We start from the raw sequence: 16,156 nt of genomic DNA on the forward strand, positions 1-16,156 counted from the left end.
TAGTTCAGCCCAGACCTTGGGGGATCTCAATCCATCTAGTTTGGAGTCCCTTCAGTCTCTTTTGCAATCCTCACAGATTTCCGCTAGCTTGTACTGTTCAATCCAGAGGTTTAAGCAAGAAACTGCTTTGATGGGGATATGGGGCTCCTTCCCTCTGGAGCCTGAGTCTTCTCCAGTCAGTGGCAGTTTGTGCTTTGCTCCTGAGGATTCAGCTCCTAGTATCCTGAGCACAGGAGAACAGCTAGCTGGAGTAAAGACCAGTGCTGCTCAGGCAAGATTGAAATGGGGTGTCCCATTTGCTAAAGACTGGAGCCTTGGTGCTGTGACAAGGGACTTCAGTTGTGCAGAACCTCCGTCTGTCTCTCACAGATATGGATACATTGACTCGAACACATGGACAACCAAAATTTCAGGCAGCAGCCAGCCAGAAACCCTCTCTTCTGGGGTGGGCTCTGGCAGGCTAGTGGATACAGAAGCAGATTCCTCTTACGCTTGCTCCTCTAATTTCAGATGCCAGTCCCAGGCAAAGCCAACTCTGGAAACTGGTAGTCTTTATGTTCACACCAAAAGTCATTCCACTGAAAAAGTTCTTAAAGGAGAAGAGACATTTCATGGGGCATCCCCATGTGCTCTATCTTGGAAGAAAGACCTTTCAGCCAGTCTGCATGCTGAGGGTCTGAAGGTATCACTGGAGACAGACTGGGGAGGGGCTCAGATGAACGTTGGTGTGGCCGTGTATGGGACTCCAAGGGAAGTGTGCGTGAGAGTCTCTTCTCCTGGAGGTAAAGAGTTTAGACCAGTCCAGCAGCTTAGTATTAAATCTGTAGAAGCCAACTCTGAGCCTCACGTTAAGTCCAGCAAAGAGTCAGAAGTGGCATGTGACTCTAGATCACGATCATCCAGAAGAGTGGCTTTGGTGGGCAGCAGGCAGTCCAGCCCTATTGGTATTCAGGTTGAAGAAAGCTTTGGTGAATATTCGGACATACATTGTGTGAATGTGAGCAGAGAAGGAAGGAGAAACAAATACTCCCACCAAAGCAGCCGGAGGAACTGGGAAACCGATGCCAGTCTCCATCAGTCTGAAGAACCTTCTGTGGAGAGGAGTGGCAAAGAACTACCGTGCTGTGAAGAGTGGAGCCAGGCACAGGAAACTGTGTCCAGAGAGGTGAGGGTGGGCTCACTGTATAGTATCCCTTTTCACAGATATTACTTGTGCTTATTTCCCCTTCTTGCTAGAGGTGCAGAGTTGAGGTACAATGGTGATGAGGATGCTTGCCCTATGATTTTTCTGTCACTGAATGACCAGATTTTCTTCTCTTACGGTTCTGCTTCATCCCAATATATGCATCTTTCTGTCTCACATGCTTCTTCCTACTAAAGACCAGCTTGTTAACTTGGTTGTTCTTGGGAATGTGAACACCTGTTTATATTCTCTGGATCTACATGCAGAGGGAAAGCATTAAACTGTTTTTTACTCTGTGCATAGTTGCAGGGCCCTGAGTTTTGTTGTGCTTTTCTATATCTGAAGTATGTAAGAGTATTCACAGAGCAATGGTGGGGGCAGGGTCAAGGGTATCTGACATAATACACTACCCTGAGGCAGCAGTGTTCCGGTCTCCGTCTGAAATGAGTTGCCATGCTGGGCACAGACGAATTCTTCAGCAGAGTAGAGTAGTGTGAATAATTGTGTGAGTTACTGCCTTTTGTCTGTTCGCAGGTCTCGGAGAACAGCTTCTGGTCATTGAAGGTGAATGAGCAAAGGTGAAAAGACTCTGTGTTTCTGTGTGAGTGTGCTGGGAGTTAACAGGGGAGTAAAACTGCTGGGAAGTGGCTAAGGAGCCATGTTTCTTGGAACATTTGGTTTAAGGACTTAACTTACATTATTCTGCCATGGCTGGCTCAGGGGCTGCGTCCATTTCTTTTCAGAGGGTTGCCATCTAGAATGGAGCATGCTCTAAGAAATAATTTCTCTATCTTTTAAATTCTAGCTTCTAAATTCAACCTTGGTTGTTGCTAGCAATGAAAAAGCATTTGTACCATGTATGCTACTTTTCAGTGCAGCAAATTCTGGTAGGCTCACTGCATAGCTAACGAAGATCAAGAACTGGGCTTATCCATGAAATGGGATTCAAACTTGTGACCTGTGAATAAGATGTGTGTGAGGTTGCTACCAATTTAGCAACAGTGATACCTTAATTTGGTGTGAGGTTGCAGGTTTTTCACTCTTTAGAGAGAATGATTTGAAATACCTCTTTTTAGCTTGGTGGCTGAACTCTGATTGCCACCTCCTGGCTGTGTTTAACTTTCCTTTCTGTTAACTGGAGCTCACTTTTCTTTTTTCTTTCTAAGTTTCCAGCACTTGTGTGACAGACAAATGCTAACTAGGTGCTTCCAAGCATGGAGGGGACACATCCTCTGGAAAAGGGCTGCAGCCACACAGCTTTACAGACAGCAACTGCTTCGGAAGGGCCTTGGTGCTTTGCAGTGGGCTGTGCACCAAAGGAGGATGCAGCTGGAAGCAGCCCAGCAGCGACATGCCTCGGCTCTGCTAGCTGTCAGCTTCCGCAGGGTGAGAACGGGCTAGGGACAGTAGAAGTGGTGCTCTGAGTTCTCTGTAGTGCAGTCAGAGAAGGCAGAAATCCTGTTTGGTTAGGGAGGGGCATGGGGTCCCCTGTGTGAAATTCAGTGATGTGGACCCTGATACTGATACTCTGCCTGTAGTTTGTTCTAATCGTGATTTCTCCTTCAGTGGAAGGAAGCTGTGGCAAAATGGAGCAAGAAGCAAGCTTTGCAGCCTAAGCCATATTCTTATACCCAAAGTTCATCAGTGGGGTTTTTTGGAGTAGGAAGATTAGCAACTATGACAACCTCAGCTCAGCACCAGCTTACGGCAGGATACTCAAAGGAAGCTGAGCAGGCTTGCAGGTAAGCTGAGAGCATTCTCTCTCTGTTATCTTGGACAAGTGGAGGTTTACAAATGGAGAAATCTTTCTCAAATAGTGGGAAGCTTGTTTCCAGGTCCTTGGATTTATTGCTGCAGATAAGCACTGCAAGAATTAATAACCTAGTTTTAAGAACTCAACAATGCTATTTCAGTGTGCACTAATCTTTTCAGTCTGATTTGAGTGTCTGACAGAAATACTCCTCTACTATTTCTTCAGTTCAGCTGTCACCTGCGTATGTGATACAGGCATAGATGAGATGAGAGTGAGGCAATACTACAGTCTCTAGCAGGACAGTAAGTAAAGGTGTCAAAAGAAAAACCTTTTGTTGTGCCTTCTGATTCTGAAGGCAGAAGAACAAGTCCAGACAAAAAGAAAGCTACACAGGGAGAAGGAAGGCTCTGGATTCTGTTCTGTGATTGTCTCTTTGGACAGTTGGATGTTAAAGCATGCTTGTGACTCTTTCAGGGCGGAGGGAGAACTGTGGACACAGCTTCATCGTAAGCAGAGAGGAGATGAGTTCTGCAGGAGAGCTCAAGCAATCAGAGATATGAGACGGCTAGCTGGTAAGCACACGTTCCATAGCCTTGGAACAACTTGGAGGTGATCACTATTTCACCGTGTTTCTTGGTTTGTGTCTAGTTGTTGCTTTGACCTGATCCCGCAAATAGCTGGGCCAGTACCTGTGATGGTGGAGGGTGGCCCACTCACTGTGTCATACACCTTTTGCCTTGTTCCTTGTATTAATTCAGCTGCAGCAGAAGCTGTCTCCCTTAAGTGCCCCTTCTCAGACAGCTGGAGTTCAGCCAGGGCATATTTGCTGTGTGACACTAAGTTGTTTGAAGATCTTCTAAGCTATTTTTTTTTTCCTGTCAATCTCTTCCTGCCCTGCAACACAGCAGCTTTCAGACTGTGGCGACTGCAGAAGGAGCTGCTGAGAAAAGAGGAAGTCAGACTTTTGGAAGCCCGTGCTCTGCTGGAAAAGAAGCAGCTACGAAATGTTTTCTGGTTGTGGCGTTCCCGATGCTTGGAAATGGAACAGATTTTAGCACTGACAACTCGTATCCAAAGGAATTTGGTCTCCCGGTAAGCTGATGAGGTCGGTCTTTCATGTGAAAAGTCTGTTCACAGTGAAAGTACAAGGAATAACAGAACCAACCCAGACAACGATCTGTTGTTCCATCTTAAAGCCATCTATTCTTTTGTTTTAGGTGTTGATAAAGATGAAAGTAGGGATAGAAACGTGAAAAGGAACTGCTGTGGCCAGAGGTGTTATGACTTGCCTCCTGTGCCCTGCCAATGATTTTTGGTCCTGACCTTTGATGTTCTGAAAGACCAAACCGAAGAGCATGCACTGTGCTGCTGTGCTGTAAGAAGGACAGTGGCTTTTTAATGGAATAAACTAATAGAAGCTCAGAAGATGACAGCTTCTGCCTGTCTTTCCTGAACTAAACCCAGTCTCAGGAGGAGAAACAAGCTTGTACACTCTTCACATGGTTTTCATTGTGGTTTTATTTTTCTTTGGTTTTCTCAGGTGCTTCAGTGCATGGAAGGAGACTGTTGAGCAGAAGGCACTTTACAGGTGCAACCTGGCCCGTCTCAGAGCAGCGTCACTGAGGAAATATTTCCAGCAGTGGGTTCAGATGCTGCAGGTCAGAGAAGGTGATAAGCAGGCAATGGTGAACTTCCTCCTCCTACGATGGAGGCAACATTATGGTGAGCAGCTTGGGGCCTGTGCACAATCTAATATTTGGAGGTGCTTAGGCTTCTTCCTCCTCTTCTTGTATGGTGAAAAACAGCTGAAAACAGTCTGATAGCAGAGAGGCTCAGATGATACATGGTATTGACAAACCAGAGTGGGCAGAGGACTAGTCGTTCTGGACGTGTCAGTGAAGCTACAGGGAGATTTGTTGCTCTGCTTCATAAACCTAGCAGAAAGTCTTAAAGCTTGCTGAAAAGCAGCAGTTTGAGGGCTGTGCTGAGTTTCTTAGGAATGCCTGCTGACCAACATTGTCTTTTGTCACTCTCTGTAACTGGTTAAGGACTGGTTAGAAGCTCAGCAGCTGACAAGGCTGCAACAAAGAGGTGTGAAGATCAGCTGTTACGGACTGTAGAGAGACGATTTCCTGAGAAAACAGGCTACTCTCTTGATGACTTCGGCCAAAAGGTGAAGCTCCAGAGAGTATATCTGCTGTGGAAAGCAAGGCTGTGCGAGCATCACAGAGCTAAGTGAGTGAAGGCCAGTTCCTGGAGCCATGCTCTCATTAGTAGTGTCCACTTGACTTTCTGGTCCTTCTGGAAGAACCCCTTTTACCATCTATCATCCATCCTATCTGTACTAGTGTGCCCCTCTGGTATCTCTTTTCAGTGACTTTGCCATCTCCATATCTTCTGTCTCAGTTCTTTCTCTCAGGCTTTGGAGCAGTGTAGACTCAGAAAAGCTCTGAAATTATGGCACCAAAAGTGTCTCATGCTGAAGACAATTGAACTAAGTCCTAAGCACTTGCACAGGACTGTCTATGAAGAACCTCTTGCTGTGCTGTTTTCTGAGGACCTCTCAACATCATCTGGCTTTGACAGCAGTGCTCCAGCTACTCTGGCCTCTCAAAGCTCATTGGAGAAGGTGAGGAGGTCTTGATACATCCATACTGCTCTGAGGTATTAAACTGTTGGGAGTTTTCAGGAGAAAATTTCTGCTTCGACATGATATTGCCATCAGCAAACTGTGCTAAGTATTTAGGCTGGAGGAGCACTGAGCCTGTAGGGTTCTGGCATTTAAATGTAATGAGAAATTGTCAAGTCACTTCTCTCTGTGCCCTTCCTGGTTCATCATTTAGTGATACAGGGAGGTACTGAGCTAGTGAGGTTGTCATGTGCACTTGCTCCTGTTTTTGGATGCAAGGTGGAAGGGATGAGGTGCAAAAAGCATCATCACTGAGAAAGTGCGTATGTCCGTTTCCCCTTTTCTCAGTATAGAAATAACTGTCTCGTCACTTAAATGTTTGCATGCCAGAGCTGTACTTGCTAGCCTGCAGTTCCTTTGGATGCATACTGGATTTCCCTGAATCCTTGCCAAAAAGAGGAGTAAGTGGCATGGTTGGAACTGTTAGGTAAGTGATTCCATTGCAAGGATGCTTACCTCACAGCATGTTCTTCCCTCCATACCTGCAGGAATACAGTTTTAGTGACAGCAGCCAGCAGAGCCTCTCCTCTGTTCTGACTGCTGAGGATGTCACACACATGCCGTGTTACAGTTCTTTGCTGCAACTACACCAATGTGCAGAGCAGCCAGCTGAGCTGGGTGGGGAGCTGTATTTGCAGGCCTCCTTTCCTCCACAGAGTACTGGATCTGGGTAAGTTGGAGACTGGTTCCTTGGGATGCTGGTAGCAGTTTGTTCTGGCTGAATGCCTTCTTTCTGGCTAGACCTTCATGTCATCTCACAGCATCCTTCTGGATACTTTATCTTCTTCTTTCTTTCCCTTTTCCCCTGATACTTTTGTCTTGCAGAAGAAATTGGTTTGTGGGAGGTCAGTTCCAGTCTTTGGCACTGCAGAGTCCAGATAATAATGTCCAGCCTCTGACCTCTACATGGGAAGAGGTAAGGCTGGAAAGTGGTGCAGTGCATGTAAATGTACACGTGTTTTCTGCATAGCCAAATTTAGCGAAGAGCTTTTGAGTTTCAACATCAGCATATGGAAGGTCTCACTGCTGCTCTCTCTTTGTTCTTCTCTTAGACAGAAGGTCTGGGAGATTGAGACATTTCTCAGGGTAACTCTTCCCTGCCATTTACCAGCTGAGCTGGAGATCGGCCATATGTCAAGGATTTAAAAGGGATGTGTTGGACCCTCATGTCTGGTTGTTCATCTGGTGCATATGGGTTAGCAACAGGGAGTTAGGCAATCATAGAAATCACAGCAACAAGGAGAAAGGGCTGAGCTGCATGGAGTGGCTGTGTTACAGCAGCAGTTCAAGGCCCTTTTTTGCTTTTCTGGATTACAGGACTGCAGTTCTGACAAGGAGGTGAAGAGTTGCTGGCACCAAGCAGAGAAATGCTGCCTGCAGAAGTACTTCATTGTCTGGTCAGCTCGGACTCTGCAAGTTGTAAAAGCCCAGCAGTACTGCAGGCTTGTTCAGCTGTCTCGGTAGGTATTGTGCTTTCCGGAAGTTTCCTAAAGCTGTCTGTTTTGAGAGCTCTACTCTTGCTTTAAAGAAAAAAAAAAAAAAGAAAAAAAAAAATCTTCCTCTAGCTATCTTGTTCTGTCTTCAGTGGGAGTTTTGCAGCCCATTTTTTTTTTCCTGCTTCAAAGTTATTATATCTGAACACAATAATTTGTAGTTTAATGGGATGCCTCACAAATTGGAACAAGCCCTGTGCTGCTGATAACAAGCTCTGGTAACTTCCTATCTACTGAACTGACCTTGCTCTCTGCTCATTTGGAAATTGAAGAGAACCACAGGCTTGGCACAGCCAGGACAGAGCACCTTACTCCCAACAAGTTGCCCTGTGCACCATTTCCCCTGACATTTAATGGGGAAAGGTTGTTAACAGATCCGATGTATTTGCTAAATTCCTTATGTGTATGTTTAGTGTTAAAGTTTCAGTTACAAAGGTGTGAAATTGTGTGAGTTGTTCCTACAGTTAGTCCAACGACCGTTGTCTTTCTCAGAGCCTTTCTCAGCTGGCACCACTGGGTTGTAGAAAATAAGAACCAAAAAGCAGCAGCAGCAGCCCTAAAATATCGAGTTCATTGCTGCCAGATGGCTTTCAGCCTGTGGAAGAAGAGACTGGCCCAGAAAGTGGAAGCTGACCGGAGATTCAGGTGTCACATTCACCAGATGACTGCTGATGCTCTGTGGCGTTGGCATTCCTGCTGTCAAAGTGAGTTACCACACCCTACAGCAGCACTTGTGTCTGTAGGAGAGGGATGCTGTGGGAATGGCTGGGATAGAGAAAGTCCTGCTTCTGGTTGTAACTCTGTGGGCTGCTTCTGTGGAATGGCACATACTAGTCCAGGTGTCAGTAAGTGCTTGTGTCACTCCCTTCTTGTGGTTACAAGCAGGACATGTGCCCTGCTGTTTTGTAGTGCTTTGTGCTAGGGGAGATGCTCCTTTGGCAGCTGATTGGAAAAGGAGTGAATTTCACTTTACCTGCACTGCCAAAGGAGTTTTCAAGCAGTGCATTTTAGCAGCTGGGGAGTTAAATGGAGTTCAGATGCAGCATTCCAAGCTTGAACAAGTCTCCTCAGACTCAACAATCAGGCTTTGGTTCAGTGGGAGCAGGGTGTATCTTTTGGGGCTGATCAATAGTCCTGATCCTGTCCTGCAAGGGATTCCAAGTGCTTGAAGTGCTAAGTACTTACACTGTGCCAGGGAAGGAATACTCCCAATTTTTGACAGAAGACTGCCTTGCAGACAAAAAACTACAAGGTGAACTGAAAAGTCTCTTCAGCTGCTAAAGAGAGGACAGGAAATGTTAGAAAGTCTGGTCCCATTCGGTGTTTGCAGCAGATGTATTCTCTGCTCTTGTCTGGACTTTGTAATGGAAAAAAAAAATCACTGAGCTCAGCTCAGCAAGCTCTTGTGTTCTCTGACAGGGAAGCGTGCTGTGAGAGAGCTGCAGCAGCAGTGGGCTCAGCACAGCTGCCGGGAGAAGAAGAGGTTGATCCTGCAGACATGGTATTGCCAATCATGGAAGCAGAAATACGCTGCTTTATTCTGGGAACGTCTTCTCCTGCACAGGTTTGTTTCCGAGGGAACCTTTGAGTGAAGAGCAATTTATGTAGCAGAGAATCCAGTGTATTCAGACTAGAGCTTGGGTTTGAAAGTACAGCCAACTTGTGCATAAATGGAACTTCTGTAGGAGTGTTTCCCTGGGGGTGCTCCTACATTAAGGGGTCTGTTACTCATAGCCTCACACTCCCTATCTCATTCTCATTCAAAATTTATTTTCTTTCTAGAACTTCTGTTCAGTCCTAGTTATGCAGTGTGGTATATGTAAACTAAGCAAGGGAGATGCACACAAATTTGTGTAGGTTAAAAAAGTGAAAGCCTTGTTTCCACTGGAATTATTCTGTATTTTCCAAAAAGAACACTGGGCAGAGGTCTGACAGAGCTCTGATATTTACAAACCTGAATCTTTTAGATTCTGGACATAGCATGCTGATTTTAATTTAAATTAATGTGAAAATCTGAGTTCAATATATTCCTGCGGAAGAGCAGTATGCAGTAAAGTCTGTGAAGGGACAACCACGATATTCAATTCATCTTGGTGTTAGTTACAATATAGGTGAAGCTGTAGCATGTTTTAGAATCTTACATTATGGTCCAGATCCTGAAAACACAAGAATTTAATCTGAAGAGCAAGGTGTCTGCTGTCAATCATTAACAGCTTCTTTTCTCTCTTAGCTGTTGTTCAGTAGCTTTCTCACTGAAATCTCTTTTGTTTGTGGGTTATGTTGTGTAAAGCAACTGTCTGTCTGACATATAGTGAAGTGTCCAGGTGCAGTGAATCAGGAATTGTTCAGGTGATTCTCTTTGAGATAATTCAGGAGGATAAGAATGAGTAAGATTATTTATGCCAAGGATTCATTTAAGGCATGAGAAGTGCAGGTTTGGCCCTAGAAGATTTCCCTTTGAATTGCAGGTTCAGGCTGAGAGGAGACAAAGAGGAAAGAGCAACTGAAAACCCAGTAAAACCTCAGTGGCTGTGATGCTTGGACTCTGAACTCACCCCATGCAATTGCATTTTCTTCTGCAAATCAATCGGTGTGGTGGCACCCTAGTGGGAAGTGTGTTTCAGAGAAGTCCTTAATGTTGCTCCTTCCTGTAGAGTGTGTCTCCACCATTAATCTTCCTTCTGAGTTGTCCTTTGATGAGGGAGCGCTTCTAATTTCTCACCTGGATATGGTACGGGCTGAGCCCTGTCTCTTCTGAGGGGGGCATTTTTCACGCTAGGATAACCTGCAATAGATTCTCTTGATCTTCAGAGAAGCCTGCCAGGCAGAGGATATTTACACCTCTGCCCCATGGTGCACTGGGGTGATCTGCATAATGAAAGTCCAAGTGGAACAAGGAACCGAAAGGATATGCCAGGAGTTAAAAGCAGATTGGATTCTGGGGTTGCAGAGGAAGACTGGTCTCCTGTGCATCAGCTTGCGAGATATAGAGAGATTATTGTGGTATTGTGGGTGCAGATTTACAGTGCTGTGAATAGTAACTGCTGTAGACATTGATTTTTTTTGAAATAAAATTGTCTCCATAAAGATTCTAGTTGTACATCCCATGTACACAGGCCCTTAGTTTGTGACAGCTGAGAAAAAAGTTAAAATCTGAATCTTTACAACAAGCTGCTGTCTTAAATGCAGCCTGGTTCTACAGCAAGCAGACTTAAGCAGACTGCTAGATTCCATGCTGAAGGAAATTTTAGCGGTTTTATTCTCATCCCATACAGAAAAAGCCTTCCTCAAGCATCATCTTAGAGGTCAGCTGCTGGCACAGAGAAAGATTGAAGACTGACTAATTTAATTCCTTTCCTTTCTTTTTTTTTTTGAGGGATCCACTATGTGTAGTAGCAGGGCAGCCTGGGAAAAGTGTTTGTTTTGTAGGCAAAGGAAAAACACGGTATAACATTGCATTCAGTTTGCAGAGGCCTTTGAAGAGGAGGAAATGCTAAAACGGCCAGAAGGAAGCAGACGTACTCCTGGGCTTTGAGGAGTTGAGTGAGAGGTAACAGTGCTGAGAATCTGAAGTAAAATAAGGGCAAGTTTTTAGCAGAAAGAAAGTGTCGTTGAGGAGTCTGAATTTACACCTCCCAAGGACAAGGCACTGGAAAAATAAGGATCATGGAAAAAGATACATAAATGCTGACTGCAGAAGGAATGACAGGAACGGCCTTTTTTCTTGTTGAATGCTCTTTTACTTGCTTTGACTGCTTACACGTGACACTGCAGGGTGGGGTGAGAAGGTGGAATTTGGTCTGTAGCCTGTTCAGTGCTGACATGGAAATGTGACTTTAGGCATCTGCGACTTTTCTGTGCTTGTATTGTTTTTCAGGTGCCTAGTCACCTGGGCTCAGGTCACTGCTTGTAGACTGAGGCAGCACGAAGCCCTCTCGTGTTTTAAAAGGGTCAGAGAGCACCGTCTCCTACTTGTGAGCTTTACTGGGTGGAGGGTGAAATTCTTGAGAGCTGAACAGCACATGCTGGGAGAGAGAAACCCCAGGTTGCAGAAACCCTCTCAGGGTAAAGCCTGTCACCGCTGGCGACTGGCCTCAAGAGGACAGCGAGCCCTGCGCCTAGGATCTGTGGCTACTGTAAAACAGGTAAGAAAAGATGAAGGTTCGTATGAGACAGTTATTCTTAACTACTTATTCTCTCGTGAAGATGTCACTGAGTCACTGAGATACAGTGACAAGGCATGTATAAAAACCTGGATTGACTCATGGTGACTGCTTAGTCCCTGTCTTGAAATTCTTTACAGATTGTGCATGCAACTTTATCACCATAATCTGGCACTGATTGCAGCAGCCATCTGGAGCACAGCAATAAGGAATGGGGACATTTTGACCAGAGAGCACTCCCTCTTTGCTCGAAGATGAGATAGGATAATCACTGTCCCTGCAGAGCAGAGCAAGCCGTCACAGTTGCAGCTTTTTTCAAAAGACTCACAGCTAGCAAACCACAAAGAGGTCGATTGATTTGGAAGGGCCGAGTCAGTCCTGCTGGGATCTCATCTGTGCAGTTTCCAGCCTGGGGTCTAGCACATTAAACTCCCTGCTGGGCTATGAACATAAATGTATCTCTAAGGCTATTTTTTGTGTGTGCTGTCAGTGCGCTTTGTATTTAGTCTTGGCTGCAGCTGTGTTATTTCTGTTTGCAGGCCTGCAACTACTGGACAAAAGCAGCTGCCTTATCCCAGTGCTTACGGCAGTGCAGTACCCTGATAGGTGCTAGGAAGAGCAGGAAGATGTCTCTGTGTCGGTCCATGAGTAAGAAGATACTCCCTCCACTCTTCCGTTCATGGGGCCATGTGGGGAGCGTGAGTGAGGAGGGAAGGGGAGTAACATTTGTCAGCCAGATGACTGGGATCCCTCTGTGGAGTAGGTGCTTATGGCAGTCAAACTCTTGACTGTGGGTTGCTTCTGTGTTCAAAAGCCAAAGGACTAGTACAGGCTTGGGCTACAGGCAAAGGACTAGTACAGGCACCAGTACAGGCTTGGGGTGGACCTGCTGGAGAGCAGCTCTGCAGAGAGGGACCTGGGTGTCCTGGTGGACGACAGGTTGACCATGAGCCAGCAGTGTGCCCTGGGTGCCAAGAAGGCCAGTGGGATCCTGGGGTGCATCAAGAGGAGTGTGGCCAGCAGGTCGAGGGAGGTTCTTCTTCCCCTCTACTCTGCCCTAGTGAGGCCCCATCTGGAGTGCTGTGTCCAGTTCTGGGCTCCCCAGTTCCAGAAAGATGAAGAGCTACTGGAGAGAGTCCAGCGCAGGGCTACGAGGATGATGATGAGGGGACTGGAGCATCTGTCCTATGAGGAAAGGCTGAGGGAGCTGGGCTTGTTCAGCCTGAAGAAGAGAAGGCTGCGAGGGGACCTAATAAATGCTTATAAATATCTGCAGGGTGGGTGTCAGGAGGATGGGGCCAAGCTCTTTTCAGTGGTGCCCAGTGACAGGACAAGGGGCAACGGGCATAAATTGAAGCACAGGAAGTTCCGTCTGAACATGAGGAAGAGCTTCTTCCCTCTGAGGGTGATGGAGCCCTGGCCCAGGCTGCCCAGGGAGGTTGTGGAGTCTCCCTCTCTGGAGACATTCAAGACCCGCCTGGACACAGTCCTGTGCAGCCTGCTGTGGGTGACCCTGCTTCGGCAGGAGGGTTGGACTAGATGACCCACAGAGGTCCCTTCCAACCCCTACCATTCTGTGATTCTGTGACTAAGGGCTCATGGCAGCTCTGATCTCTCCCTCTCTAGCTCCGAGGTCAGCTTCTGTGTGATTCCTCTTTTCTTTCCTAGAAAGCAGAAAAGGCAGAGAAAAGGGTTCAGCACCAGCTGTCCCCCTTGGGCTTTTTCCCAGTGCCATTCACCGCTGGCTGGTGATCTACAGAACCCAAAACAGGGCTGAAAGGCTGCTGCTCCCTCACTTGGTAGAGAGACCTGGTGTGGTAGGACCCTCTCCTGCACATGCAAGGATCCAGGAGAACAAAGCAGAGGTGGACTTGGAGGAGTGGGATGAGAAGTGGCTTGGGTAAGTGGAGTGGAGGTCTCTGGGCCTCCTCCTGTTGCTGCCGTCAGGGAAGGACTCCCTTATAGGGCTGTCGGGCTGACAAAGCTTATTTTCCCCTCTTGCCTATAGGAGGAAGTATCTGAAGTTGTGGCATCACACGGCGATACTTCGCCGGTGCCAGTGTGACAGGAGACTGCGCTGTCTGGCAAAGGGATGGCATCAGTGGAAAGAAGCCAGCAGGGTGGTGACAATGGCTAAGGTGTTGGTGAGTGTCTGGTGGCAATGATGGGTGCTACTGGGCAAGCCTGCTCTGCTTGCAGCCTCACATACGTCCTGGGAGATGAGACGTGGGGATTTAACAAGTACCAGTGTGCACCAGAAATCCTGGTTTGCTGCTGGGGCTGCTTTTCCCATCTTTCTCTTTGAAATGCCAGCATGGCAGGCTGGCATACCCACATATTTAGTTGCGCTTTGTCCCATCTTAAAGATGGGAAGCTGAGACAGGATGATTTGTATAGATTGTAGCCTGTGCAAAGAGTTCACACAATCTGTGTCCTCGTCTTGTGTTCCTGATACGTCCTTCTGGTGTCCGCAGCCTACCAAGGGCTGTCATTTGGCCTCCCCTTCTGCTCAGGCCTTTGTCATCTGTGGAACAGACCCATGGTCTGTGTGGCTTCCTGGGCATTAGCTGTGTGAGATGTGCTCTGACCTGCCCGTGGGACAAGACGACGCACGTATAGCGAGCGCATCCATCATCACTGAGGCACTGTGCTGGAGCACTGATGGGGTACTGTCCTTTTCCCAGGGTACTGTGGCTAAATTAGCCACAATATTTGCAGGAGACAGTAGTTCAGCAAGAGCTTTGGTAGTAGTCAGCTTTGTTCATTACCAATGCAAAGTCATCCAAGAGGGACCCAGGAAAGCAACTGAAAGCAAGGTGGGCCTAGAGGGAAGTGAGGTAGTTTGCCTGCTAGAGCCCAACTAACCTGTGCACTGCCTCTTTTCTTGTCAGGACCAGCATCGGCTGATAGACAAGGCCTGGAGAGTGTGGAGACGACGGCATTTGCAAAACTGTGTGGTGCAGAAATTTTTGGACGAGGAAGCCAGGAGCCTGCTGTCTCAGGTAAGCATTTATGACTGCTTTAATTCTGTGGACCTCAGTGGACCAAAAAAGCACCCCAGAGGGACAATGGGTGTTCCCTGTATCTCTCTCCCTGCACAAAGCACTTGCCTAGGGAGAAGTTGAATACATCAAGGCATAGGACTTGCCCGTAACAAAGGCAAATAGCTTCCAGCTTTATATGGGTTCATCTTTGGGTGTTTTTCAAAGCTTTGTGTCAGCAGTCAATTTCTCTGACATGTGCGCCCTTCCCCACTGTTATCAGAGATGTTAATCCACTAATCCTCTGCCTCTCAGGAGCCCACCCGGGGAAGAAACAGGCTCCACGTCGGTGTAGGAGGACTCTGCTGACTTGCAGCCGAGGGCAGGCAAATTGCTATAAATTTGAGTGAGCAGGCAAAGCCTTAGAGCTCAAATAGCCAGTTTGCTCCTCTGCCTGCCTCCCAAAGATCCATGCAGGATTTGGTGCTCCTTTAACGAGATGAGAGCAAGTACTGAAATTAGAGGGTGGCGGAGGGAGCGTTGGTCTTCCCTTTCTCACGTTGATTTGTACTCCGCACTTCGCTTACTGGCTGCAGGAACACAGAGGAGACAGGGAAGGGTTCTGAGTGAATGGTGAGGCAGTTGGCTTAGCCATTGCTAGAGGAAAAGCGTTGTTTACGGGTACTGTGAGGGTGGCTGCAACCCCTCCAAGGTATCCCGAGTATTTATTTGTCCACTTTACTATTTCAGGCCTTTGGAAGGTGGCGCCAGCTCACAGCATTCCAGCTCAAGGACAAAGGACGCTGCTGAGTGGTGGGGCCTGCCTGCAGCTGCTCCTCATTTCGGGAGGTGTGGAGGATACAGCTGGCTGTCACAACAGAGAGCTGGTCCTGCACAATCAAGAAAGCGAGTGCTCTGCTGACATGGGAAAAGAGGTGCTACAGGCCAGAAGCATGACAGCCAAAGGACAACCAGGAAGAGACGGTACCTAGTGAAAGGTTCTCTTTAAAGGACTGATATCCTGCCTCACTAGAGGCACAAATTGAGAAGCTATTATTGTGAGGTTGCATTCCCTTCTCCTATGGACCCTGATTTTGCTCTGATTTTCTTCTGATTAAAGGTCAAAAAAACACCTTAAAGGCTCTCCCTTTACTCAGTGTTTTTTTCCTGGACAGGAGTTTATTGTCATGCAGGGGAGTAGGTAAACGCATCAGTCTTAAGAGATGAGCAGGAGTCTGCCTGTGCAAACACTAGATCCTGTTGATTCCAAAGTCTGGACTGTTGTCGGTAGGTGCAAACACAGGTCTTTATTTTTAGATTTGGCTTTTCCCCTGGGGGGGATTCCCACATGGCTCCCACCTCCTGCCCCTGTCTAGGTCCATCAGCTCTTCATTAAGCCTTTCAGTGGGTGGCCAACCTCTTGACTGCTTCCTGCTCGTTCTTTTCTGTGCTGAATGGGCTAGGGATGAGGAAACCTGCTGGGAACAGCTGAGCACCAAAAGCGTTGCTGAGGCAAGACAGGCGTGTCTGACCCCCAACCTTCCCATTACTTGCTTCTGTGATTGATGCCCTGTAATTACCCTGGATATATGAGCCCAGACTCAGACAGCTGTAATGAGAGGGTCTGAAGAGTTTGGAAGAGGCTTTTCTTCCTTGCTTGTTTGAAAGATGCTCATGGCATGGCAGGGATCTCAAAATCACACTGTGAACTGCCCCAAGGCCTTGTTTTCCTAGCCTGTGGTAGCTTTGCAGGATTGTTAAGTACACAAAGCAGCCTCTGTGTAGCTCCCCCAACCCCTTATTTCAATGCTGTGGGCCCTATGCCTGTTAAGAGTCATTAGGTCAGGAACCGGAAAAGGACCACGACAACTCCTGTGTCCTCACAGAACTGAGC

At 47.2% G+C, this 16,156-nt stretch overlaps 1 protein-coding gene across 1 annotated transcript; it reads left to right on the forward strand.

The window, feature by feature from the left end:
- The first annotated feature begins 1,506 nt into the window (after positions 1-1,506).
- Positions 1,507-15,376, forward strand: C16H1orf167 (chromosome 16 C1orf167 homolog). The gene is made up of 19 exons (XM_075437675.1): positions 1,507-1,761; positions 2,350-2,569; positions 2,750-2,925; positions 3,411-3,508; positions 3,842-4,028; positions 4,477-4,658; positions 4,985-5,171; positions 5,343-5,565; positions 6,114-6,295; positions 6,451-6,541; positions 6,943-7,085; positions 7,611-7,822; positions 8,538-8,682; positions 10,996-11,263; positions 11,821-11,929; positions 12,950-13,181; positions 13,290-13,425; positions 14,173-14,283; positions 15,013-15,376. Exons 2-19 carry the CDS (start codon positions 2,375-2,377, stop codon positions 15,070-15,072), a joined length of 2,937 nt encoding a protein of 978 aa, XP_075293790.1. The 5' UTR covers positions 1,507-1,761; positions 2,350-2,374; the 3' UTR covers positions 15,073-15,376.
- Positions 15,377-16,156: the final 780 nt, after the last annotated feature.

This window comes from Opisthocomus hoazin, chromosome 16, assembly GCF_030867145.1.
Source record: "Opisthocomus hoazin isolate bOpiHoa1 chromosome 16, bOpiHoa1.hap1, whole genome shotgun sequence".
Classification (NCBI taxonomy): Eukaryota; Metazoa; Chordata; class Aves; order Opisthocomiformes; family Opisthocomidae; genus Opisthocomus; species Opisthocomus hoazin.